The sequence below is a fragment of the Pseudomyrmex gracilis genome, unplaced genomic scaffold (genome assembly GCF_002006095.1).
Source record: "Pseudomyrmex gracilis isolate BER0280 unplaced genomic scaffold, ASM200609v1 scaffold_244, whole genome shotgun sequence".
Classification (NCBI taxonomy): domain Eukaryota; kingdom Metazoa; phylum Arthropoda; class Insecta; order Hymenoptera; family Formicidae; genus Pseudomyrmex; species Pseudomyrmex gracilis.
The window spans coordinates 115746-141439 of NW_018020828.1; the positions used below are offsets into that span (position 1 = coordinate 115746).

At 38.0% G+C, this 25694-nt stretch overlaps 2 protein-coding genes across 3 annotated transcripts in view; one reads left to right on the forward strand and one right to left on the reverse strand.

Annotated features, from left to right (window-relative positions):
- Positions 1-9343, forward strand: part of LOC109859170 (trace amine-associated receptor 1) — a 61352-nt gene extending 52009 nt beyond the window's left edge. The window contains exons 8-11 of one of the 2 annotated variants that reach the window (XM_020437167.1): positions 1097-1351; positions 4154-4271; positions 5671-5799; positions 6742-9343. In XM_020437167.1, coding sequence (XP_020292756.1) covers positions 1097-1351; positions 4154-4271; positions 5671-5798 — 501 coding nt within the window. In that variant the 3' untranslated portion in view covers position 5799; positions 6742-9343. Of the gene's footprint in view, positions 1-1096; positions 1352-4153; positions 4272-5670; positions 5864-6741 lie in introns of those variants that run through there. The other variant, XM_020437168.1, reaches the window with a different exon arrangement.
- Positions 9344-14766: 5423 nt separating this feature from the next.
- LOC109859166 (leishmanolysin-like peptidase) overlaps positions 14767-25694 on the reverse strand; it is a 62846-nt gene continuing 51918 nt past the window's right edge. The window contains exons 3-12 of the mRNA XM_020437154.1: positions 25290-25401; positions 23621-23802; positions 21382-21585; positions 17605-17830; positions 16797-16990; positions 16579-16711; positions 16231-16390; positions 15962-16128; positions 15625-15744; positions 14767-15481 (exon numbers count right to left, since the gene is read on the reverse strand). Coding sequence (XP_020292743.1) covers positions 15323-15481; positions 15625-15744; positions 15962-16128; positions 16231-16390; positions 16579-16711; positions 16797-16990; positions 17605-17830; positions 21382-21585; positions 23621-23802; positions 25290-25401 — 1657 coding nt within the window. The 3' untranslated portion in view covers positions 14767-15322. The remainder of the gene's footprint in view (positions 15482-15624; positions 15745-15961; positions 16129-16230; positions 16391-16578; positions 16712-16796; positions 16991-17604; positions 17831-21381; positions 21586-23620; positions 23803-25289; positions 25402-25694) is intronic.

A 25694-nucleotide genomic window follows, 5' to 3' on the forward strand; every position in this document is an offset into this window, starting at 1 on the left:
ATTTAAGAATATAGTCTTTTTCGATAGTGAGATATATATGTTTTTCTATAGAGGCTTTTTATATTCTAATCAGTATATATTCTTATCAATATTACTATTTTGANGATTTTCCTCTTAAAATAAGAAACTCTTCTTGGCGCCTATTTTAGTATAAAATATACTTAAAGTAAGTGGAATATCTCCTCAAAACAAGAATACAATTTTTTCGGTGTATATATTTAAAATACACGGCGCGTATTTAAAAATCTTCTTTAGAGAGAGAGACGGGGGAGAGACTTTGAGTCCTCTCTCCCTAAATGAGATTATCCTCGAAGTCATAATGATATTAGAAAACGTTGGGGAAAGTGGAATTCAAAAGTTAAATTTTCTTTTCTATATGTGTGTCACTTGAAACGAGAGTGGGATGAGAAAACAGCCTTGTTTTAATCTTTCATTCAAATTTCGCTCACGGTTTATAAACGGGGGTATATATAACGTTGTGTGTAATTAAATATAAGCGTTGAACTCCGAAAGCCCGATGGCAGTTCCGACGCTCGGAAAGCTTCAACTTTCTCTGCTCAAAAATTCATCAGTCGAAAAAGTTATTAAGAAGATGAGGAGTTCCCCAACTCCGTCTCCCTTCTGAGAGAAGAACTCTTAATGAAGAATGAAAACGTCGGTATGCTATTAAAAATGAATTCGTTATATGTATATAGTCGTCTACGTCGTCTCATCGCAACTCCCCGCGTACTTTAACATTGTCGCGCGAGATGATACGAAATTACGGTGTTTTATCGGACTTTTATACGGACGTCCAACTCCGACGAATGCAAAATACTTTGCTTTTGCAGACAACGCGAAAGTCAAGGTCTGAAAAGAACACGTGTGAAAAGTTGGAAACGTATTTCAAATGTTTTCTACGCTGTTTATTCTTACGACCATTTCTCTTGCGCGCGCGTTCTTTTGTTTTTTACCTACTTAAAAAATCAAAAATTCTCTTTCCCCCGCTGTATAAATAAGAGAAGAAGAACGGACGTTTATCGCGCGATTGTTATTTGAACCGCGCGACGCGCGGAACGAGGATTTTATTCTACGTACGACGTCTCGCACGTTTCAGCTCGTCGCTCACGAGATACAATTGTCGACCTCGGCCTCGCGCACAATGGCCGCGATGAGTTTTGGTTTCATCGTCATGGTCACGCCGTGGACGATCCAGGAAGTCGTTGCAGCCTGCACCGGAAGCAAGCCGCCGCCGTTCCTCGACTTCCTGGCCACGTGGCTCGCGCTCTCCAACAGCTTCTGGAATCCCTTCCTCTACTGGCTGTTCAACAATCATTTCCGCCGAATCTCGAGGGAACTTCTTTACACTAAGGTATATATATATATACGTTCACGTTTTACGTTCCAAAATGACCATTTACGACCATGACGAATTTATTTCGCGAATAATGTCGGTCATAATAATTAAAACTTTGTTCGTGTTTTAAGAGGTGCGCAATTATATAAATTGCAAAAATAGGCCGCGTGTGTAAAAAGTTTAAAAACAATTATATAAAATAAATGTTACAATTATTCGCGAAAACTTGTTCCGTATAAATTTTACAGATCGTAACAAAGAGCAAAGAGTCTCGCCGGTGGTTTGAAATTAAAGCATTTCGCTCTTGGTTGATAGTGTGCGCGTTACCGTAAAATTCGTTTCCTGACGAATAGAGGGCAACATTTCGAAACGGACAAATAGCATTCGTTCGCGCATTTCTTTTCGCGCTTATCTCAAAGTCCAACTTGTCCGGGCTTTTACGAATTACACATCGGGCCCATTATGGGTAACACTTTGTTACACGTGTGAGCACTTCGCGTAAATCTCGTTACGAGCGAGTGTGTGTGCGCGCGCGCGCGTATTTTCAAACGTCCGCTTTAAAAGCCAGTCCGACGGACTGGCACTTGGCAACTGAGAAATACATTTTTTGTTCTCTCTTAACTAGCGCAATGAAAGAGATCCGAATTTTTATAAAGCAAATTTTAAAAAGCACCGAGTGTAATTTTTTTTTTTTGGAGAAATACCTACGCACAAACATTTTCGTATTACGCGCGCCGAGTAAACTGTGAAATTAATTGCGCGCGTAAAAAATTCTCAAATTATTTTAAAATATTTTAAGTGCGCTCGCAGGTAAAAAGAACAGAATATAATTTTCTCCGTACCGTTTGTGCGTAAACCAGGAAATTTAACCGATCGGAAAGATTCGCGAGAAGGTTCGCGAAGGCAAAGGCGCGAGACTTTCCTTCGGTTTTTCCGCTTGTTCTTCCCCTTTCTCCAGTTTTGCTCAATTTTGCTTGTTCCGTTAAATTTGTTATATCCGCATTTTCCCCTTCCCTTTCTCCGCTCCCCTCCTTTTATTTCGCGAAGTCAATCGCGACGGCCCTCCCCCCCGACGATGCAACGGAATCGGTAAATTTTACCGAACGAGGACGGGCGCGGCTTTTTCGCGTCGCCGAACGAAACGAAGACGAACGACTTAACGCGGTGTACTCCCGCGGGAAAACATGGGACGCGACAGAAGAGTCGGCGGGAAAACAAGATTTATTCTTGTGCAAAACGCGTTACGCAGCGCCTGCACCCGATGCTCGGACGGGGCTCTCTCTCTCTCGGCGCGATGTCGGTACCTTCTTCTTCCCGGTGAGTTCTTCCCGTTTCGGATTCAGCGGGAACGAGAGAGAGAGAGAGAGAGAAACTCGCCGTACGTCGGTGACCGCGGTTACATAGATCTTGCCTCTTCGACTTTACAGGCCATGAATTTCGAAAAGCTCGTCGGCGTGTAGTAAATCTTTAATCGCCCCGCGCACAAAACGCGCTTTTCCTCTCTGTCTCGTGCGCACTCGTTCCCGAACACGCGCGGGCGCGCACGGTTTAAAACGGGACCTCGTACAACCCTCGTATTTGATATTCCTTTACAACGCGGGCGCCGCGATTCGATTGATCGTCGACAAACGAATTCGCATTCGTTTGAAGCAAAAAGCCGCCGCGTTTCACGCAGATTACACACACGTGATATAATCATTCCCGCGATAAATAGAAGTCGATGGACGATATTACGAGCGCGCGATGGGGAAGTTGTGCGATTTTTCGGTGGCAATTAAATTTTGTTTAGATTTTTTTGCGGACGTCAATTAATTTTCGCGTACTTGTGTTGGTATCGGGTTCGTTACGAGTGTTCTCTTAAACTTCTCTTTTTCTCTCTCATTAAAATTTTAGTTCCGAGAAAAGTAATCTAAATTTGCCGAAAGTCATTAATTAAAATCACGCAAACATGAGTTTTTTTTTTTTTTATAAACATATAAAAAAATCTAAGCAAAATTTAATTTCAATTTCATGATGCGCGTAAAAAAAAAAACTTGTTTTCGTAAGAAAGAAATTTACGGCAAAGATATGTTTTGAAATATAAAAAAGCAAACGTACACATAAATACAAATATTATTTATTCAGTGCAAAAACATTCTTGCACATGGAACAAATTGTTTTCAACGCGAAAATTTACGAAAACAAGATCTAAATTATCTAAAAAAAAAATAAATAAATAAACAAAGCTCAAAGCTTTGGGATTCGCTGCCGTGATGAATTCCCCAACTAAACGACGACGCATATTGTTTCGTTATATTGCGGTGTAACGCGGTATCTTCGTAATAAGTGAATATGCACAAATGTATATCAGGCGAAATGCTCTCTCTATTCCCCTCGAGGACCGCCGTCGCGTTTCAAGTATTCCGTTTCGAAGCAGGTGTAATTGCGAGAAGTTTACGCCCGCGGCAACATGCGCATATAGCACGCAATTAGAAACTATTTTACATTGATATATGATAAACGGGCGCATGCGCGTAACGAAACATCGCGACACGACCGTGGTATCTCGATCGTCGCGGGGGAAAACCGCGTGAGATAATGTCGCGATTATTTATCATCGCCGCTTGCTCACGAGCAAATATATTTCGAGTTTATCTCGCGGAGGTGTTCGATAAAACAACTTGTAATAAAAAAAAATCTGCCTATATAGTGATTGATTTATTGTTCGCAGGTTTGCGCACGTTTATTCTTTCGCCGCGTCGGCGCCGCGTATATATATATACGCTTGTCACGATTGATGATTGGGGGATAAATTTTTAATTTCCTTTTTATATGCAGATTCTTTGCAGATCTAAGCCACTGGGAGCGAAGCAGCACTGCTGCGCGACCAGCACCGGCGGTCTGGACGTGTGCAGCATCGCCGGGATGGACGTCGCACCGTCGCTCGGTTTATCAGGTATGCGGAGGAGGAAGAAAACACGTCGTATCGCGTTAGAACCGGAACAAGCGCGAACATATAAGCGCGGCGTATCACTTCGAATGAGTGAAAAATCTCACGCGCGCGATCGAGAGTTTTTTTATTTTCAATATTTCTACGAAATTTCGAATAGATCGAACTAATAGTTCGGGCCATTAGAGCACAAAATTGCTTATAAAGTTATTAAATTAGAATGTGATATATGACGATGGATTATATCGTCGGATCGATCAATCGCGTTAATTGCAACGGAATTTATTCCCGTCGCTTTTACATCGATGATATCACAGCAAAAACGTCGGGATTAACATAATCAGTGTTTTGCGTAAATGAAAACCCGGGGAAAATTGATCTTTCGACGACGATCCATTATCGGCAATAAATGCGTACTCGCGCGCGCGTTCGGTGTAACATCTATAAGTGGAGGATTTAAAGTAATTGCCGCTGATAATTAGTGTCATCGCTCACACGCAAATGCGAACTATGAAGAAACGCGCACATCGAACTTTTAGCGACTGTTGACACTGTGCTGCGACACGCGTTTCGCTCTGTGCAAATTTATTGATCGTTAAATTTTACAAAATATCAGATTACCTCGAAAGTTGTAGAGAGAGCGTGTGTTTATTAACTTTGTTTTTTTTTCTTTTTAATTTTTCACAAGGGTTTTAGAAAAAAAAAATCATTGATTATTTATTCAACTAAATTCAACAAAAAAATTATTGGCAAATAATGTTTTTTTTTTATATATACATAAACTTGAAATAATCTAACGTCAAACACACAACTTTCTCACTTATAAGTAATTAATACTAACAATTAATAATACTTAACTAGATAATTAATTAATATTTTATTATTATGTTAAATTGTTAAAACTGAAATCAGAAAATTCAGAAGGAAATCAGAAAATTTTTCGGAATTCAAAAATTAAATATTTTTGGTGCAACTCCGCCTGTCGCGATCTCGACAGTTGTGTTTTTAATTTCACTTGTGTGGAAGCGCGCACGTGATATCAGATACAGAACTCGTTTCTTAAAACGCGAACGGAATAAACGCGAAAATTTTGCTGAAAATTTTATTCTCTCTCGCAAAAAAGTATATTCGTATTTTATAAACGTGTCGCGTGGTTTTATTATCGGGTGCGATCGCGGGAACGCGGGAAAATCGAGAGGTACAAAAACCAAATTTAACTCTCGTAGCTGGTGTCTCTCGTTTTCGGATCTATTGTTGAAATGCGATGTAAACGGTATTTTGCTCGCGCGCGGTGCAAAGGTAATTAATATTTATACTCGCGAACGTAGCGCGCACGTAGCGCGCGAATTTGGTCGTTAAACAGCGCGGATCTTATTCCGCCGTTCGAATTGATCTTTCATTTCAGGTCTGGAGCGTTGCTCAATGGAACGATGCTCAATGGCGCGTTGTTCCTCATTATCTCTGGCGAATACGCCGCCGCCGCTCCCTTGGGAGACTGGACACGTGACACACAGTGAAGTCGCGCCCACGTGAGGTGCGTCTACGCCCAAATACGTATGCCTCTGTTCTATTATTCATCGTCGGAGAGAAACATTGTTTTCTCTCTACATTGTGTAAGATCCATATTGTTAACATCATGTTAAAATTTAATGACAGAGCGTTTGATTATAATTTGCGCTTTAAATGTTATTTCATATTAATTAAAACTGTTATTGATGCATTAAATATAATTTTAATACTTGTACATAAATAATAATATTCTCTTAATTCGCGTGCGCAAATAAAATATGAACATTTAAAGGTTTCTGACTAAATTAATATTTGCACACATGGAAACGCAACGATGATTTGTAATTTCGTTAATGTGTATAAAAAAATTCGCAAAGATACGCTAACATCCGGTAGACGAAGATATATTTAATATTGAATATTAAAAAGGCAGCAGTGCGCGTTCTTTGAAAGTTTTACAAGGAATCTCTGCGGAGGAATAATTAAATAACATTCTATAAAAATATACGCAAACGCAACGAGAAAGGTACGTCCTCCGTAATTCAATTCCGTTGTACTTTTTTTTTTTTTTTTTTTATAACTCTATACGGTACACAAAATATCCTTGTATATAAACGCGCATCTCGTGCCTTGCTGCAAAGATTTTTACTGGGTTTTTTTTATTCTAACAAAATTTCTAGTTAAAAAAAAAAACAGACTTTTTAAAGCCTTCTATAAAAAAGAGGTATAAAAACTCTGTTACGCGAGTAATTTCATCTACCGAATAAAGATATAAATTTACTTCTTGAATTTTAACTTTACGCGTTTCCATTTCTCGCTCTTTGTAAATTTGCAAACACGGTTTTGTTTAATCAATATTAAATATCTTCGTTCTTTGTACTTTTGATTTTTAATTTTTTTTACATACGTTTTTAACGTCTCGTTTTAATTGCTAATGACAATTGCGTTCTTGGACGGGACATTTTAGCCAGAGATGCCGCCACGCAGACGGATTTCGGATCTCCAGACAACGCCAGTTAGTACAGCGTGGCGGCAAGCCGGCTTCAACTCTTCCGTGGACAACACCGTCGTCGTGAGGACGACGTCGCACCCTCGCTGGCACGAGGGATGCGGCGGGAGGAGGAGGAGGAGAACAATGAACGTGGTCGTGGGTTCGAGTACGCGCGCTTCAAGAGTCTGCCGGATCTTATTCGGAATCTGGAAACGCGATGAAATCGCGTGCGTCCCCGCGCGTACATATATATATATATATGTATATACGTGCGATCGCGGGTTTATATTTCCACCCCTGAAATCTTCCGCGTCCTGATCTCCCGCAGAGTGGGATACGCGGGAGAGTAGCATATCTTGATCGCGCGCGGATTCCACCCGCTCGTAAACGCGCGTCGTACAACATACCGCGATTAGCTTCTTCCCGCGTGTCGCGCGACAGGATCGATTGCAGAAATTAATTACGGCGTCAACGCCGGGGGGGGATACTAATCGCGCCGTTTTCTCGACGATGTACAGAGAGAGAGACGTTTAATCACGGCGAGAAAAGGACCTCTTGCGAGTATTAACGTCATTCACGCGACTATGCGTCCACGCTTCGTTTTCCACGATTGATTATTAACGCGTGAGTGAGTCACCGTTGCACCAAGTGCGCTCGACCATAAAATTGCTTCTTCCTCGAACTTTAAACTTCTCGCGCTTTATTACATTAAAGCGCACTTTAAAGTAAAGATACCGAAAATTTATACAATACAGATTTATTCTCGCGGAAATTCTTTGATCTCTTTTGTTGTCTTGAAAGATGCAATTTGTTAAGAAATTTAATTGAGAACGATGTAAAATGTTTAGCGCGACACACTCACGCTGTAAGGAGAAAATTGCGATTGAAAATTGCGTGACGAAAAAAAAAAAAAATAAAAAAAAATCTCAACGCGCGATTTTGACGATTGGTTGCTCAATAATAAGGAGCTCATTGCGCCGTGAGGCGTATAACTTGTTATATATCCGTAAAATAGTAGTGCACACGTAATTCATATAGAAAACCCGACGGAGAGACACGCACAAGAAATGGGGGGAATCGTCCTTTTAATATCGCAGAATTTTATACCGCAACAAATTGCCACAGATAAAAGCGTTGCTTTCATCAATTATCGCAAAAATTTATTCTATTTATTCTACATATTTTTCGGGCTTTCTTCGAATTATTATTCGGCAGCATTAAACAAAACGTATTTGCCGAAAATGTTAAACAAACGCAATATAATCATATTGCAAATTTATTTGCATAAATGGTAGGCGGAGTAATGCAACATTTAATCGCAACAAGAGCACGAATTATCAATTATTATTATTTCTTTCACATTTGTTAAAATAATAACGAGCGTGTATATCTAGAGATTTGCTTGTTTGTTTTTACGTCAGACTTGTGCAAGCGTATAGAATTGAAGAAAAATTTTTCACCGCGTAATTTATAGATAGAAATAAATTATATTAAGAAAAAAATTACATTGAACTGTGTTATATATCGAAAGATTCATCGAACTATATCCGAGAAACGGCAATGACATTTCTGCTTTAAACGAGAGAAACACGGAATCGATGCTGTACATGTTTGCGGCGTAATGTTGTGTTGGTGGGGGAATAGAATCTTCTTGTATACGGTAAGAAGAAATTACCTTCCACCGACACGTAGGCTTTTCTGAGTTGAGAGAGAAGATGCCGAGACGATCGAAGATGGAACTGCTAATGAGGTCGACAACGCCGAGTCTCTCATACGCAACACGTTTTTCAAATCAATTGAAATAAAATTCAACGTCGCGACTATAATTAATAAATGAGATTCGCGCGAAATATAATTACACTTTCGCAACGCGTAACGACACAAACACTCTTCTCTGATTATGAAAGGATTTGCTTTTAAAAAAAATTCTACTCTGTGCGGCTTTTGTCTTGTCAAAAATTTTTCTTCGAAAATTTATAACCCGTTTGTTTCTCCTCTAAATATCTTCTCTCTTTCTCTCCCTCTCTCTCTCTCTCTCTTTCTTGAAGTTAAATAAACGGAATTTAAATGCAAATTACCATTTATGTTCAAAAACAAGTTTGTTTTGCGTTTCAAAATGTTTAAGTTCTTCGAGAGAGTACTACGTGCTAGCTAGGTCTATATAAGTGGTAAGAATTACAGTTTTCCGAAAGTTTTAAGCATTAAGAAACCCATTTGGCGACGAATTTTATGTAAAACTAAACGCTGCTGTATGAGCATTTGCGTGAAACTATAAAATTCACTGTAATATTTCATTCGACGGTGTATATACATATATTTATTATCCGTATACCAGCTGATAAATCATTAGTTGCGGCTTTCAAGGTTGTCGATAACGAAGCGTACCTCAAGATGGCAATACAGAGCTCTCTGAAGCTTTTGCCACGAAAGTCTAATATCCAGCTTACGTTTGAAATCTCAAGAGGCTGCTTATCCGAAGTACCTCTTATGTATTTGCATATGTGAGGAAAAGTATAATCAGAATATATATATATATATACATATATATATTCAACTGATTAATGTATATATATATATATTATTTGCACACGCGAAAGCAATGGCGTGTTTTATCCTTTCAAATATATTATGTTTTCTTATTCTGACGCGAGAGTATAAGAAATAATAATGTTAATAATATTGATAAACCGTAAAAAAATATTCTTAAAAAAAAAGATACTTATTTTAAAGCTTCCAAATGCGGCGCGATATCTTACGCACGTTGCAAAACTATTTCATTGAAATAGTTTTTTCTAGGAAATTTATAATCTCTCTTTCTTTATATTTGTGCTGTTTTTTTTCAAAAAGATCTTATCTATCTTGCATCAAGTATGCAAACTGTTAATGCCCAAAATGAGATTAATTACTGCTCTAGGTACGTAGCTATATACAGAAATCTCACAGGCACGCACACACACGCGCGCGCGCGCAAAGAGATAAGTTCTTGTAGTGTTACAAACGCAAACAAATGACTCGTGTGTTACGCAAGAGAGAGAATTGTTCATTCGAAATTGTTCAACGTGATAAAGAGTAGAACTAATAGCGTCACAAGGCAAAAAAAAAATTGAAAACAATTCCTAGACACGTAGCGAGAAAATTTGTGAAGAGAAGAATAGATTGAAGAAAGGACAGTAAAAAAAAAAAAAAAAAAATGAAACACTGCCTGCAAACGATTTACCATCGACACGAGACAGTGTCCGCGACGATATTCGCGCTACTTCGTATCGAATCGAATACGCGAATCGAGATTTTTGTATTCAACAATTCGACATATACATATATATATATATACATGTAATAAGAATAATAATACCGACTTACGCGTATATAGATAGAATTTTTAGATAAGATAATTACTAACTAGCTAACTTGCAAATAAACGGCGACTAGTTAGATTATTTGGGTAAACAATGAGACTTTTAATAATCACCAACCGAACGAATGCCTTAATCGGGGGTACCTTTTGTAAATCGACACAGAGATCGTTAATCGAGAAAGGGAGGAAGAAAATATTGTGTAAAAACAACTCTGCAAATCGGTCGCATGCGTCAGTCGATTTAATTCGGCTCATTCATTTTGCAGAGTAAACTATAGGAATTGAAACGCGCGCCGTAATTAATTTAAGTATACAATAGCTGCATTTTGTATTTCGCGAATCATATTGTTAGACCAGGGATTATATTGTTGGCGTCGTAAATCATCGCGAACTTGAAATTCCCAATTGTGTTTCTAGACGAGTATGTATTGAATTAATGTTCTGTGAATAAATTTATCGCGGCAAACGGGGCTCTCTCCGCGTCGGTTTAATGAGCAGTAATGATAATTACTTAAAAAAAAAAAAAAAAAAAAGGAGGCTTTAGATAATTATCATTATTTGAGAAAACTACACACAAGCGACAGAGTAATCAATTGTTTGCGTGTATAGTGCGACACAAGCGTAACGTCCATTAGACGTCTAATGGACGCCCATAATATACTATATGACGTCTGATGAACATCTAATGGAAATTTCCAAGTGTGTGCAAGTAAACGACAAGAGACGAGAACGCACAGGAGATATGTGTATATGTATTGTAAATCGTACAAAGAGCAAGACTAGCCCTGTGTACATTGCAGTAAAATTCTATTTACCTGCTATGTATTGTTTTCCATATTTAAAAAAAAAAAAAAAAAAAAAAAGAGTTGTTAGCAGTAAAATCGAACGAAAAAATCGATCGCAGGTCGGTCGGTAAGTTAATTATCGCGTCGATTCTAACGTGAGTGAAGTTTCGAATATACAAGAAAATGCCTAATTTTTAAATTATTGACTAGTTATAATTGACTTTTAAACAAAGCTTCAAACAAACTGTTTTGTTGCCAGATAAGAATCCTTGTTATTAAAAAAATACAAATTCTTGTTAAATGTAGTTTAGCAAATAGTTTCTTGTGAAAAAGTTTTTATTAAACGTTCGATACAACAGCAGTATTTCATATTATTGCAGACGACGATTGCGAACGACTGTACTGCGAAATAATGTATATAATCATAACATGGCGTATGTTTGTCAATAAATAATCAATTCGTACAAGAAGAAAATATCCTTGTACTTTATTTCTTACGAGAAACACACACGCGCATAACATTCTTTTGTTCTAAAAAAAATACACATATACATATTTTATAATTTGAGAAAGAATTTTCAACAAAACTCCCTTCCCCCCCTAAAAAAAACGACGCGTTTGTATTCTAAATTTTTTTTTTTTAATTGTTTATTACTTTGTATACATAATTTTGTTTTATTCACAAAAACAAAATACCAGAAGAGAGAGAGTTTCATATTACAATACATTTCTCTTATATACCCCTTTTGCAATAAAATACAGAAATTGCTTAATGTAGCCGAGGTAGTGAGCACCTTGTAATGTGCTGCGATGCAAAAAAGTGGCTTAACTATTTTTATTATCTGTGATGTGTAGCGCAGAGTTTGCAGTTACATTAAAATATACTTCAAAGTGCGTGTAATTTTATACAGTAAACACTTTATATGGATTTAAAAATTGCGCATGTTCTTCAAACTCTGAAAACTCAATGCTATGATAAAACGCACAATTGAGCTTTAAAAATCCTCCTCTGTGGCCGCTCTTTCATTTATTATTACGATATGATTTTTAACGTTTCCGGTTAATCCCTCACAACTATAAGCTCGTATTTCAGATTTTAGTTACTTTTTATGTGTCGTAATCAAATGATTATTTTTTCAGAGAATTTTAAAAGTGTGTAAACGTCAACAATGTTTTTTTTTACGAACTACAGAAAAATATTGTCTCGTGTGTCAATAAAATCCACAACAGGAGGATTAAATGCAATTTTTGGCGACAATATCTGCGCGTGGTGTAACTATATTATTAACGCTAAAACTTAGCTATCGTTTATCATATTTCTTATTATGTTAAACTGAAATATAAACCTGCACAACGTGACGTACATATATATTTTATAGTCGTATCAATCTCTCGATAACTGTAAAAATAATCTCACTTCTTGAACATATTCTGATATATAAATACGTATTTTAAGTCTTAGTCAACTATCAAAGATTTGTTTAATTTTTTTTTTAATAGTTTTTCATTCTTATATCGATATTAACAATTTTCTGAATGAATTATTTTCGGTAGAACTATGTCTCTAGTTCACAAGAGAAATATTCTCTTTCTTTTTAATATAATGGCACAATTTATTTCAAAAGTTAAATTATTACGTTACCGATAGCACATTCTCAAAAAATGATGATGTACACATATATATTAAATCTGTAGCGAATATTCTGTCGCAAGAATTGAAACAAAAAAACAATTAAAAAACAAACGATAACTTGTACTCGATCAATTTGAATCCAAAAAAATCCACAAAACCGACAACGCGCTTAAAAATTTCGTATCTAATCATTCGCGAGCTTTTTCCAATATATCTTAAAAATAGTTTTATTAGAAACATTATATATATATTCTACAAAAGATATATTATATATATATGTATTTATAGTCATTCGTAAATATTATGTGTCGCTAATAGCTTATATACTTCAATTAAAAAAAAAAAAGAAAAAAGACATTTGCAATTGTATGCAATTTTTCTAACCGCGCAACAAAGTATATGAAATATATTTAAATATAATTTTTAAATATATTTTTAAATATTTAAATATATATTTTTTTCAATCGTGTAATATATAACTACCAAAACCAACAAAGTTTGTTGCTACAGAACAAAAAAAAACCCAGAGTGACAGACCAAAAACACACGTTCTAATATGTGTTTATATGAATCCTATAATCTTTCTCATAAAAATCTCACAACGTAACAGTTGAAAATTTTGAATATATTGTATGATACACGTAGTTGAATAGCACGCACTCGTAACACGCATAACTTATTTATATATATCTTCAAATATATCATCTTAGAATTGGGTCTTGAAGTTATTGAAAAAAATTTTTTCTCACATACTCACTTTCTCGATTTTATAATCGCACCCAATATATATTAACATTATTTACCCCTGGTGCGCGAATGAAAATTCGTTCCCATGTCGAGCAAAACCGACGATTCACAGGAATCCACGAGAAATATTCTCGAATATACATCTCAGTATTGGACGCAATACTGTGATATTGTTAAGTTTTTTTTTTTTTTTTTACAAAGTACATAGTACATGTGTTAGATATACATGCGATTTCTGTACAAAATTATATTAAACGCTCTCGTGGTTTATACGAAGAACTTTCAAATATTTATCAAATTGGAATATTCGCGCGTTAGGAAAAAAAAATGGAAAGCAATCAGGACGTCTTTATTGAAAACTCAAACAAATGTCTTGGAATGTCAAAAAATCAGTTCAATTTGCTCAATTAAAATTTTTGCACAAAATAGAACAAATGTATCTTATGATTAATATACAGACTTCAATATGTACAATGAACATCTCATGAACTTACATTTGGACTGTATTTAGTAATAATATTATCGGAGATATTTTATTTTACGAGTTAATCTACGCAAATCACGGCGCTAATATATATAATTTATTTATTCGTGGTGAAGCACCCAAGAAATCGTGTGGTTTCAGCAAACATAAAAAAGTCGGTGGTAAAAATAACTGTTTGAGAAAATTGCACACGGTCAAAAACAGACATGTCAGATTTAAATAATAAAATGCAAACAAGATTTTTTGTGTCCTTGACACATTCAGATATGCATATTTAACGTAAATCAAATAAGATATAATAGCTGCGCTACTTTTGGTAAGATTTTAACATTGTATTAAAGCAAATAAGAGCTGATGGTCTTGTGGCTCTTTTGCATCACTGAAGATTTTTTTTACTGTATATATATGTACAAAGACTTAGTTTTTCTATTTTATACGCATTCAATATACACGCACTCAGATTCGCAACGATCAATAATTCGTGATATATCCTAGCTTATCAAATATACTTTTGAAAATCGCTTCAGTTTACATTTGTTCATTTACATTTGTCCATATTATGCATATATGTGATGTATATATATATATAGTTCGATATGCATATTTCACAACTTACATTATAAACTCTTATACGCCAAGAATTTTCTTGCTAACAGGCTGTTTAAAAAAAGTCAGCCAATATATATATATTATACTTTTGCTGGAATGTAAAATTTTTTGTAAATATTAGAAACAAGTAAACAACTTAATTATTGTAATCCCAATTCAAATACAACTCCTGGAGACGAATATAGAAAGAAATAAAGCTTATTCCTACAATTATTGTATAATTTATATATCATTCTTTTTTAAAATCGTAAATATTGGATTTTATATCGGCAGCGGTTGCAGTCCGTGTGTACGTATCAGTCAAATAACGTTAATTATTTAGATTATCTATAATATAATAATCTTAAATCGCGCGAGCGGGCGAGATTGTATTATTAGTATTTTTTTGTTTTTTTTTTAGAACAATATTTCTTCTTCGCGCAACGTGTAATGACAAAAATTATGCATTATGTGTGTATGAATTTTTATCGTAATGAAAACGTATACGGTAATAATAAAACCAGCAAGTTGGCAAAGATGAATAACCAGCTCAGGGAAGCATATATAACACATTGGCACCGAAAAATGCCTCGTCATGTTATCACCATAAATTGTTGAAATCGAATCGTGAATTTATCGCGCGCGCCGCAACATGTGTGAAAACTAGTCAATAATTATTGTTGGGTTTTCAGACAGTTTGACCAATTCCTCGTTTCGATAACAAGCACAATCACGATTGTCATCACGATATTATTAACGTTTTCTTTTTTTTTTTTTGTTTTTTTGTTTTGTTTTTGTTTTTGTAATGCGACGACATCAAGCCCGACAAATCGCAGAGAAACGAAGTATTTTCAGACCGGACTGAAAATCTCACTGCCGAGATATGAACCGTGAGTCGATAAGTGCTGCCTACAGATCTAGAGATATTGAACAACTCTAGAACATTAACTAAAACAAACGGCGTATCATCTGACGATGAGAAATAAGACTGCGGTAATAAGCGTTGACGTACTCAGACCGAGACTATCCGCGGACGCGCAGTGGAGATAGTCTTTGTGATAAAATGTGGAAGGTGGATGCTCGTCGCCTTTTTTGCACTCAACACCTTTTGCTTTGAATTCCGCCTGAAAAAAACGAAATTACAGCGTTATTGATTTTAATGTTGTTGCATTAACGCGCTGCGCATTAATCGCGCGCCAAGAGCGCCACAGTTTTTTAAACAATATTTTTGTGCGTGATATCTTCTTCTTCTTTCTCTCTCGCGTACCTGGCAAATATCGCGGCACGGAGGGCAAATTAGCGCGCCTTTGTGCAACCAACCGTTCTGAATAATTCTTATAATAATCTCTTGTCCAGCGTGGTAACAAGTATAAGTGTAGTTGCCGACCTGAAAGAACAAAACAAAAAAAAAGGTTTCTTTTATTTTTTTCAATATTGAAAGAAACTTTATATTTCTCCATTATCATTGAAATAAAAAAAAAAACGTTGAAGTTTATCACGACCTAAAGAAAAAAACAAGTTCGCGAGTGTGTCGTGAGAATTTTTATAATAGGTCGCAACGCGCGTTTATTGAAAATAAAAAAAAAAAAAAAAAAAAAACTCACAATAATGTGCAGTCTGTTGGCCTCGCACTTGTACAAATAACAACCGGAACCCCAATGCTGCCACTGTCGCGCTTGTTTGCAAGTTCTCTCCTCCCACATGTCGTTGGTGTGGTCGAAACACTTGGAATGAGGTCCGTAATTCTCCAACGCGAAATTCTTGTCCGGATCTGAAAAATAAAAAAAAAAAAAAAACGAATTTGCGTATATAACACACGTCCGAGAAGAGGCGAGGCCTTTCTTCCTCGGGACGCGCGTGCGGCGGGACTTACGCGGATTATTCTCCTCGTACAGACAGTGAGAACCCCTGACCACTATATTCCGCGCTCTCCACGTGAATTCCTGTATATAAGGACAGTAATCCGCCAGAGATACCGACCCGCCGTAATATTGTTCCTCCCCCGGTGTTACGTGGGGAATTGAGTCAAAGTTCTGCAATAGAAGAAACCCGTCAACCCGGAGAGATTCTTCGCGTTCCATGAATATTCACGTTACAGCGGCCGCGGCTAATAATCGCAGACACATCTCTCTCGCTTATTATCTTGATTTTTTAAATATTAATATATTTTTTTTCTCCGGCATTTTTTTCTCCTTTTCGAATGAATCATCGCGCCTTTTACCTGATACTTTTTCGGCAAAGGTTGGGGATGTTTCACCAGATTGCACAAAGCAACCGAACTGCGATCGTCCGTGCACTCGGTCTGCAACGGGTCCTGCTTTACCTTGTTGCAAAATGGATGTATCGACTTGCTTCTGAGAAAAAAAAAACGTTACGCAATTTATCGCGACACCATTCGCTCTCTGTCAAATACGTCATCGGGAGAGGGAGTTAACTCACGACAGCAAGGATGTCTTGGATGATATCCAGTCCTTGCAGGACTTCATGGCGAAATTGCATCCCAGATTTTTTCCCCATCCCAACTCCTGCGCCATCGAGTAGTTGGCGCTATACCAACCGGTGTCCTCCATGAGTGCGAGCGTTATCCTCGAGTAAACTGGATTTTGCGTGTGCGTCCCCGTCATAGCCTCGTTCTGAATAAAAAACGGAGAAAAAAACCGATCCTGTGATACGGGCGAGCGTTGTGTGACTTAATTTTTTCGGAAAACTTCGGTGACGTTTCGGTAACAAAAATAAAAATCATCACTTAATCTCGGCGATGGTTTGCAAGGTTGAGAACAAAATATGAAATTTGATTCTATATCAGATCTAGAACTACCGATGTTGAATGTACATCTTAGTTTTATCACATCTGTCAATTTGACGAATATTTAAAAAAAAGTTGGTGAATGTGCTCTTTAGTTTATTTAAAATAAAAGTTATAATTGAATCAAAACACACACACACACACACACACAACACCGAATTCTCAATAAATCATTCATCTTCGAAGCACAAAATCTGAAAACCGTCGTTTCGACGGAGTTGGTAGTTCTAGTGTTAAGATATAATATGAAAAAAAAAAAAAGAAAAAAATCCTCATAATCTTCAGAATCTACAAATCAAAATTGACAAAATTGACGAGTCGGGTTTGCGTCAGCGCGAGCCGAAGGATATATAAATTCTCGTCTGGAGTATTATAATTGCGCGCATGGATGCGCGCGAGTGCGGGAAACCAAATCAGGGAATTTCGGGTGCGTTCACGCACCTCGAACACGCGCTTCTCCCAATGCGTGAGCGCCGTCCCGTCCTCGCCCTGGTCTTCCAGTTCCGCGCCCTCGAGTTCCGGACAATTGAAGTGCGCTTGAACCTCGGCGCGTACTCGAGGCGTGACTATCATTTGCATGGTCCTCTCCACGTAGCCGCCGTGCACTTGCCAGCGTGGTCTGACCACGGTTTTGATCGTGTTCTCGCTCCACTGGTGCGTTTGTAACCTGTCCCCGAAACGAGTATCGAATGTTATTAGCATATGCTGATTTGAACCGGGCTAGGGTCTATCGTTGTGCTATAATAATCCTCACCGCGCTGTGCGACACACACCGGCGCGCGTGTTGCACCGGGGCGCTGCGCACACAGCGAGTTGCAAAATGCGCGTTTCGGAATTGTGAAAGAATTCGGAAATAAATTCGCGTTATATATATGTATATTCTCAAAAGTAGGATGTAACGAAAAATAAATCTGGAAGAGAGATTCTACGTCGAGAAAAAGAGAGACAGAGATAGACAGAGTTTCTAATTTAGGAAAAAATAAAAAAGTTACGGAATAATTGAACATCCGTCATGCGAGTTTCATTAAAAAAGTTTTTGATCGAGATTCTTGACGCGATTGTGTATTCAGCTTGTTTTTCTGCGATCTCCATTTATATCCGCCGGAAACAGTGGATTATGTGTTTTTTATTTTTTATTTTTTTTTTTTGCGTATTTAGCATACGTCACACGGATATGAATATCTCGATTTGACTTCGCGCCACCGGCAAATAAATATAATTGCACTCGAATCTCTCTGTCTGTCTCTCTCTCTCTCTTTTTCTCTTTATCTATATCTCTCCTTCTCATGCGCATTTTCGTTCTCCGTTCATCTAGCCGATAAAGTGATTGATGCGATACGTCGGCGAAACGCTGTTTTCGACAGCGAGCGGGGCCCCTCCCTCCATCCCTATTCCGACATGACGGATGAATTCGCGAATGGCCATTTTGCCGGCAACGAGCACGAGGTGAAAAATATTATTACGCTTGAGCGTCAGAGCAAAATCGCTCGTCAGCGTATCTCATATGCATAAATTGTTTTGGAAGCGCTCTTGTGTGTGGAGAAATATCGTGTATAACGCGATACAGAACACAAAGTAGACAAATCGAATATAACGTTGTCGGTGATAAAAAAAAAAAAAAAAAAACAAACAAACAAACAAAAAAAGAAGTTCCAATCTCGCATTATACAAAAGCAACACGAGGAGGATTTAAACTCGTGAAACTTCATTTCTTGCTTCCGTGAGAGCGGCTTTCAAACATCTCATTGAAAAGCTTTTCCGAGTTAATTCGCGACAAATCACAGAGAGAGCTACAAAAGTATAATATCGCTCGTGCGTCGTTATACATACCGTAATTTGTCGCTGCAACTCTCTCTCTCTCTCTCTCTCTCTCTCAAAATGACGATTTCAATTTAATTGTCAAATCCAAAATGTTTAAATAATATAAACAATTTGCAATTTGTATGCAAAACGGGTAATTAGAACAAATGCGATGATGCATTAGGGTAAATTGATAACTAATTAATGATAAAAGCTGTAATTGTAATGAATGACGTAGAAATTTTATTAGAAACATAAAAAACATTTTAGTAATCTCGAAGAACCTGTTTTTCAAAGCTTCAAAAAATGATTAAAAAAAAAAAACAAACAAACATTGGTGAGTGTGTGGAAGGCTATATATATATATCAGCAATAAAATTATTTATCTAAAAAGAAAATGAAGAATCACATCTCGCGAGCACGATGGTATCTAAATGCGATATCGTGTCGCGTTACAAAGTCTACACATCCTTCGTTCAAAATCTAAGATTACAAAGATCCTCTCCTCTCTCTCTCTCTCTCTCCCTCTCTCTCTCTCTCCATCTATATCGCCGCGGATTAGCGTAAACCTTAAACGTAAGAGGATCTCCGGAGATATTCAGACGCTCTAGGGGTGAGAACGCGCGAGTTCACGAGCAGATGGATGGCGAGGGGAGGGTTGCGAGGAAACGTTGGAATTTGTAACGGAGAAGCAGCCGCTGTCTGCGAAGCGGAGCGAAACGAACGAGAAACGGGAACGGCGGCTGCAACTGAAACGAGAACAAGCAGAAGGAAAAAACGAGAAAGTTGGGATGAAGTGGGAGGAAGGAAAACGAAAAGAGAAAGGAAATTAAAAAGACGAACGTGGAGAAAGAGAAAGGGAGGGGAAGAGGGGGGGGGGAGAAAACGAGCAGCTATCTCCGACAAAAATCTCTGTCCCCTCAATTTGAGTCGTGGGACGAATCGTCGGGAAAGAATCGTCAGAACTCGCCGATAAAAAGTTCGCAAGAGAGAGAGAGAGAGAGAGAGAGTCTAAGAAGTTCCGCATGCGTTGCCCCCCGGAGTGGGTTCATAATTCCTCGTACGCTGTGTAAACGCGATGAACGATGCCCTATCAGAAGAGGTTGGGAAGAGGAAAAAAAAATAAAAAGAAGAGAATTTCTACCTTTGCTGAAAATCAACGCGATATAATTTTCACGAGATCAGCGGAAGAAACCGGATTCTAAAGAGAGAGAGAGAGAGAGAGAGAGAGAGAGAGAGAGAGAGAGAGAGAGAGAGGAACGCTTTTTTTTGAGAACGTATTGGAAAATTATACGCGTTCGAAGAGAACTTGTTGAGAATGCCAGAGTCATTTCTCGAAATCTATTACAGTCCGATCCGTAGCTGCGAAAAATTCCGCGAGATTCCAAGTGGAAAGGATTCATTTGATTCTCGATCTATTTTGGCAGCGGAGGAGAGTAGAGTCGCGAGCGAGTGAAAAAAAAAAAACACGAGAAGACGGCGAAGAAAGAGAGTAGATGGAGAAATAGACGAATGGAGAAACAGAAGGAGGGAAACGCGTGAAGAAGGGAAAAGAACTCGCATCTGCCAACGCGCCGGGAGCCAGTTCGTTACGGTCCGTCGACTCGAATAGAGAACCGGATACCAAGGAATTTTCCAATTTTAAAGGCAGATACACACAGACACCATTCGGACGTCTGCTTCGAGAAAGAGAGAAAAAGAAAACGGAGCGCGAAGTAGAATCATGAATTAAGCGAACGAGGTATCCATTTTTATCAAATATTGTATAAAAAAATAAGTTTGATTAAGATGAACGCAAAGATTTCGTCTCTCTCTCCCTCTCTCTCTTTCTCTCTCATCGTCTCTTCGAATTAAAGTGATGGAAACATTCCCGTGCGACCAAAGTGATCAGATTATTAAACAGATAAGAGAATCTTCCAACCTCAATCTTACAGTCTCATATATCCGGTAGTAATACTCTGCGAGGGAATCTGCGGCTTTCAGTCGAGAGAAATCCTTAATGTTAACTTTAAAGTCGTAATGTTATGCTAACGGCTTAAGCTCTCTCTCTCTCTCTCTACGTAACATTGGCAGAAATCTACGTAAAAGGGAATCGATCGCAGATAGTGCGCGACATTTGGTATTCCAACTACAGTATCAGATATTCCTTGAATAGGTAACTTCGCCCGTGCGATTTGCAATCGAATTTAAAGTACATATATTCTCCAGTTAACCAGGAGAAGAAACCGTTTATTTTCAGCGCACGCGGTGTTTCTCCCCCCCCCCCCCCCCCGAACGTTCCGCGAATGATCGAACAATTATATTCCACTTGGCCGGGCTCTCAGTTCTCTCTCTTCTCTCGCGTGCATATAATAAGAGAACCTTAAATGTACAAGACACAACTTGAGGGTAGGGGAGGGGGGGTGGTGGTGAACGTACTTTTCATTAAGAGGTGGTTTTCCGGTATCGCTTCTTCGGGGCGTCCTGGGCTCGCCTTTCTCATCCCTGTAGAAAGCGTACAGGCTCACGGAAAATCCCAAAGCGTGCAGGATCTCGTGTTTAACGGTGCTCAGCAACGTTTCCAACTCCTGCGGTTTCGTGCTGATGCTTCCCGGGCACAGGTTGGCATGACCGGCTATCGGCCTGGAAGCAATTTCGTTCGCTTCAGCGAGCCACGAAATCACCACGCACTTCTCTCTCGCCCCTTTATGTATTTTAATTATAACGCAAATACGAGAAATGTTTATTTGTTTATTATTTATTTTTTCTCTTTTCTCGTCGTCGGTTTAACCCATTCGAGACCGATTGCAAACCGTGTGTGCAATAATAATTATACAGTTATTCTGAGTAAAGTAGTCGTCGAGATAAGACTTTTTTTTTTTAATTAATACACCGAAAAAATTGTATTCTTGTTTTGAGGATATCCCACTTACTTTAAGTATATTTTATACTAAAATAGGCGCCAAGAAGAGTTTCTTATTTTAAGAGGAAAATTCTCTAAATAGTAATATTGATAAGAATATATACTGATTANAATATATACTGATTAGAATATAAAAAGCCTCTATAGAAAAACATATATATATCTCACTATCGCGCGCGAAAAAGACTATATTCTTAAATTAAGAATATATTCTTAAATAAAGAATATATTTTTAATTTCAGAAGAATATCATCTATATATATATATATAAAATCTTGAAGAAGATTTTTTAAGTATAAAATCTTCTACTTACAAGAATATAATTTTTTCGGTGTAGTATCTGTAAAGTATAGAAAAACAAAATTTGTCATTGGTTTTGTATTTTTATTTTACCTCACATTGCACACATGGTGTTCAATCCGCTCCTCGCGATAAAAATTTTCTGAGGAGCGAGCTGCAGTACACGGTGTGTGCAATCATCTTATTTGTGCGAATTCACTTAAGCGAATTGGGTGATTTCCACAGTAAACAAGTTTTTTTTATTAAAAATGTACAATATAAACAAAAAAAAAATTTCGCTCCTGGGGACCGTGTTCGAAAAAAAATCGCCGTCTCGAATGGGTTAATCTAACTCTGTGATATTTATTTCTCACGGACAATATTGCGAATGTGAAAAAAACAAGTTGCGTACAACAACGCCGGGTGCGCGCGTTTATGGTAAAATGTGTGTTTTTCTTTCTCTCGCGTTTCGAATAAATTTTAAGAATTTTTCCATAAGTAAGCGGAGAGCGGCGCAGAGCGGCGCGACGCAGCACGAACATCGTCGATCTATCACGCGATCGGACGTCGCGCGAATAATAAAAATTCGCGCAACGCCATTTACCAGTCGAGCTCGTCTGTGCGACGTGAGCGCCGACGTATGTACCTGACAGACAAATTTAATCTACTCAATATGCGTTCACGTTTCGGCGCGCGGTCGTAAAGTTTAGAAACGTCAAATCATCACGAGCTTCCGCAAAATTTTCCATTATACTGAAAAAATTCGGATTCCGAAGACGAGAAACATTACATTTACGTCGTACGTGTGAACTTTTATTTTCTTCTCGCACACACAATGGGAATAATAATTGCGCATCGCGCGCGCGCGCGTGTGATCGTAAGTTATTTTGACAAAAACAAATTTAAAGCAGTTCGATGTAAAATATATTATTTCAGCGAGAGAGATGTTGGCAACGTTTAAAACGGATTCATTCGCTGCATAAGTACAGAACGGAATATATATATTTCGCTTTTTAATTAAAGTCAGTAATTTGTTCGTCATTGTTAAATCGCTCGCTCTTGCACACATAAATAATCTCTCTTATAAATCCTGTCAAATATTTAATCCGACGTTCTCGTGAAATATACTCCTGCCAGATGGTGTTTGCGCTTTCGTTCCACCCTTCTGTTCATACACGCGGCTTGCAGAATTGCGCGTGTTACAATCACCGGCTCCGGCTTATTCAATGCATTATTAATTATGTTCTCTCGAACGTCGCGCGAAATATCGCGAAAATTGTACGCACTCGCTCATTTATCACTCGATAGTAAAAAAAAGATAGCAAAACAACACACATTTTTCATCCCTTGTATCGAAATTCGTAATCACACGACCGACATTACATTTTGTTTTTTTTTTTTTTTTTGTTTATCTTAAATTATATAATTCCGTGAGAATTTAATGCAATTAATTTCTCTCTCTCTTATCAAACTTACCGATCCAAAGCGGCTTCCTGCTGGCAATGAGCGGCGTACGCCACCGTTAAACCCTTATGACATCTCTCGGTTTGCATGGCGGATACGTAAAAGACGAAATCAGCTCCGTCGATCCCCGGACCCGCTTTACTCCCCTCGGCCACCCCGCAATTGTGTCCGGTCGCGTTACACGTTCTGCAGACCTGTGCGATAAGAATGTAAAAAGCGCGATTGGCAACGCGCGCGCGCGCGCGCGTTGCTAAGACGCTCGAGTAGTTTATAAATTTCAAAATTTATTGTTTGGTCAAAAAGACGCGCGTCTCTTTCTATTTCGACGACGTCACAAATTTTTGCGCACCAACGCGAAATGACGTAGCGACAACAACTTCGCGCCCGTCGTAATGAGGCATCGGGTAAGCGCAAAGTGTGCTGCAAAGAAGATTGCATCCTCCCCGTAAACTACGGAGAATATCCGGAAACATTAACGCTGACGAACCGGAGAGCGGAATCGCATTACCGTCGAGACGACATCTTCGGCGACATGGTAAATAATTTCGCGCTGTCAGCGAAATACCGTTAACAACGAGCGCGATGACGCGCCTCCTATTAAGTTATCCGACACCAATCCGCGTCTCACAGAGCCACTCATCAATTAACGCCTCTCGTTTCCGAGGCTCGTCGTTTCCGCGCGAGTTTCTGGTAATCGATCAAGATGAAGCGCGAATGAAGAGTATTCGTCGCCTTGTTATTTCGACGGATGTATGTACGCGCGAAAAGTTAAAAAGAATATCACGCTCGCGCGATCGCAGTCTGTCAACGTTTTTGCGGGAAAAAAAAAAAAAAACGTGAAATACTTCTTACAGTACAAATTTATCCGCGACTAAATTTAATGCGGAAGATGTGGGCGCGTTGAGCTTGATTAGAAATTATAATTTCCCGAGATTATATAAGCTCACTGAATTAAGGACACTCTTATGAATGTACAATATGCATGATTGAATCATGCAATAGGTCGTATATTAAAAATTCCGCGAACCAAGTAATTGAAATAAGTGCTCGGCCATAGTATATATTGTACATGTATTAAAAAAAAAAAAAAAAAAAAAAAACTAACAAATCTGAATTTTTATCATTTTATTGCAGAATTTGTTCGAGGCGCGTCGAGCGATGTATAAACAGCGAGTTTTAATTTGATCAGATGCCAAATTCAACAAGACGCAATTTCCAAATTAAATGCAAAGTCAATTCGTGCAAATAACGCGTCGTTTTTAACGCGCTACATATATGTTATATCGCTAATGGAGTTATCAATATACAGAATTAAATTTTTATAATTTATTTTCTACGGCAAAAGTAAACACACATAATAGAAATTTATATAATACTTAAAGTAAAACGAATAAATGTAATGAAATTATAATAATAGTTATATATCTCCTCGTCACATATATAAAGTGTGAAAAATAAAATTCCATTACGCTCGCGCGCGTTTGCTCAAAATTTTATTAAAATAAAAGATATTTTTAAACAAGCAAGCATTTTGTTTCAAACAATTTTTGTTCGCAAATTTTATCTGCGAGCGAATCGTCGGCCCGTCTCTCCAACGCTCTCGAACGCTACTCCTTTGACCGGCTCCGATATTTATTGCGTCGTTTAACTCGGTTGGAGAACTTATCGGGTAATTACTTACGTCGAGATGGTCCTCCGGGACGACTACCTCACCGCACATGGTAACAGGACGGCAAGTGTCTATACAGTGTGTGTGGTGGTCCTTGACGAAAACTTGACTGCTCTCGCATTTCCTGCAAGCACACGCCAAAACGACGGAAATTACTCGCGGAAAAAAAGAACGCCCGCTAGATACGAGAGATTGTGAAATATCACGTTTCTTCTCCTTCCCGCGCCAAAAGCGCGCGCGCGCGCGTCAAATATATATATATATACAATATATATGTATGTATGTAATATCGTTGGAAATTACTTTCAGAAATAAATTCCCGTCAGAATCAAATTGTAAAATATCACGACGTTTCATTGAACACTCGCCAGAAGCCCAAAGGTTATTTAATATGAATTCACGATGTAAATTAACGTA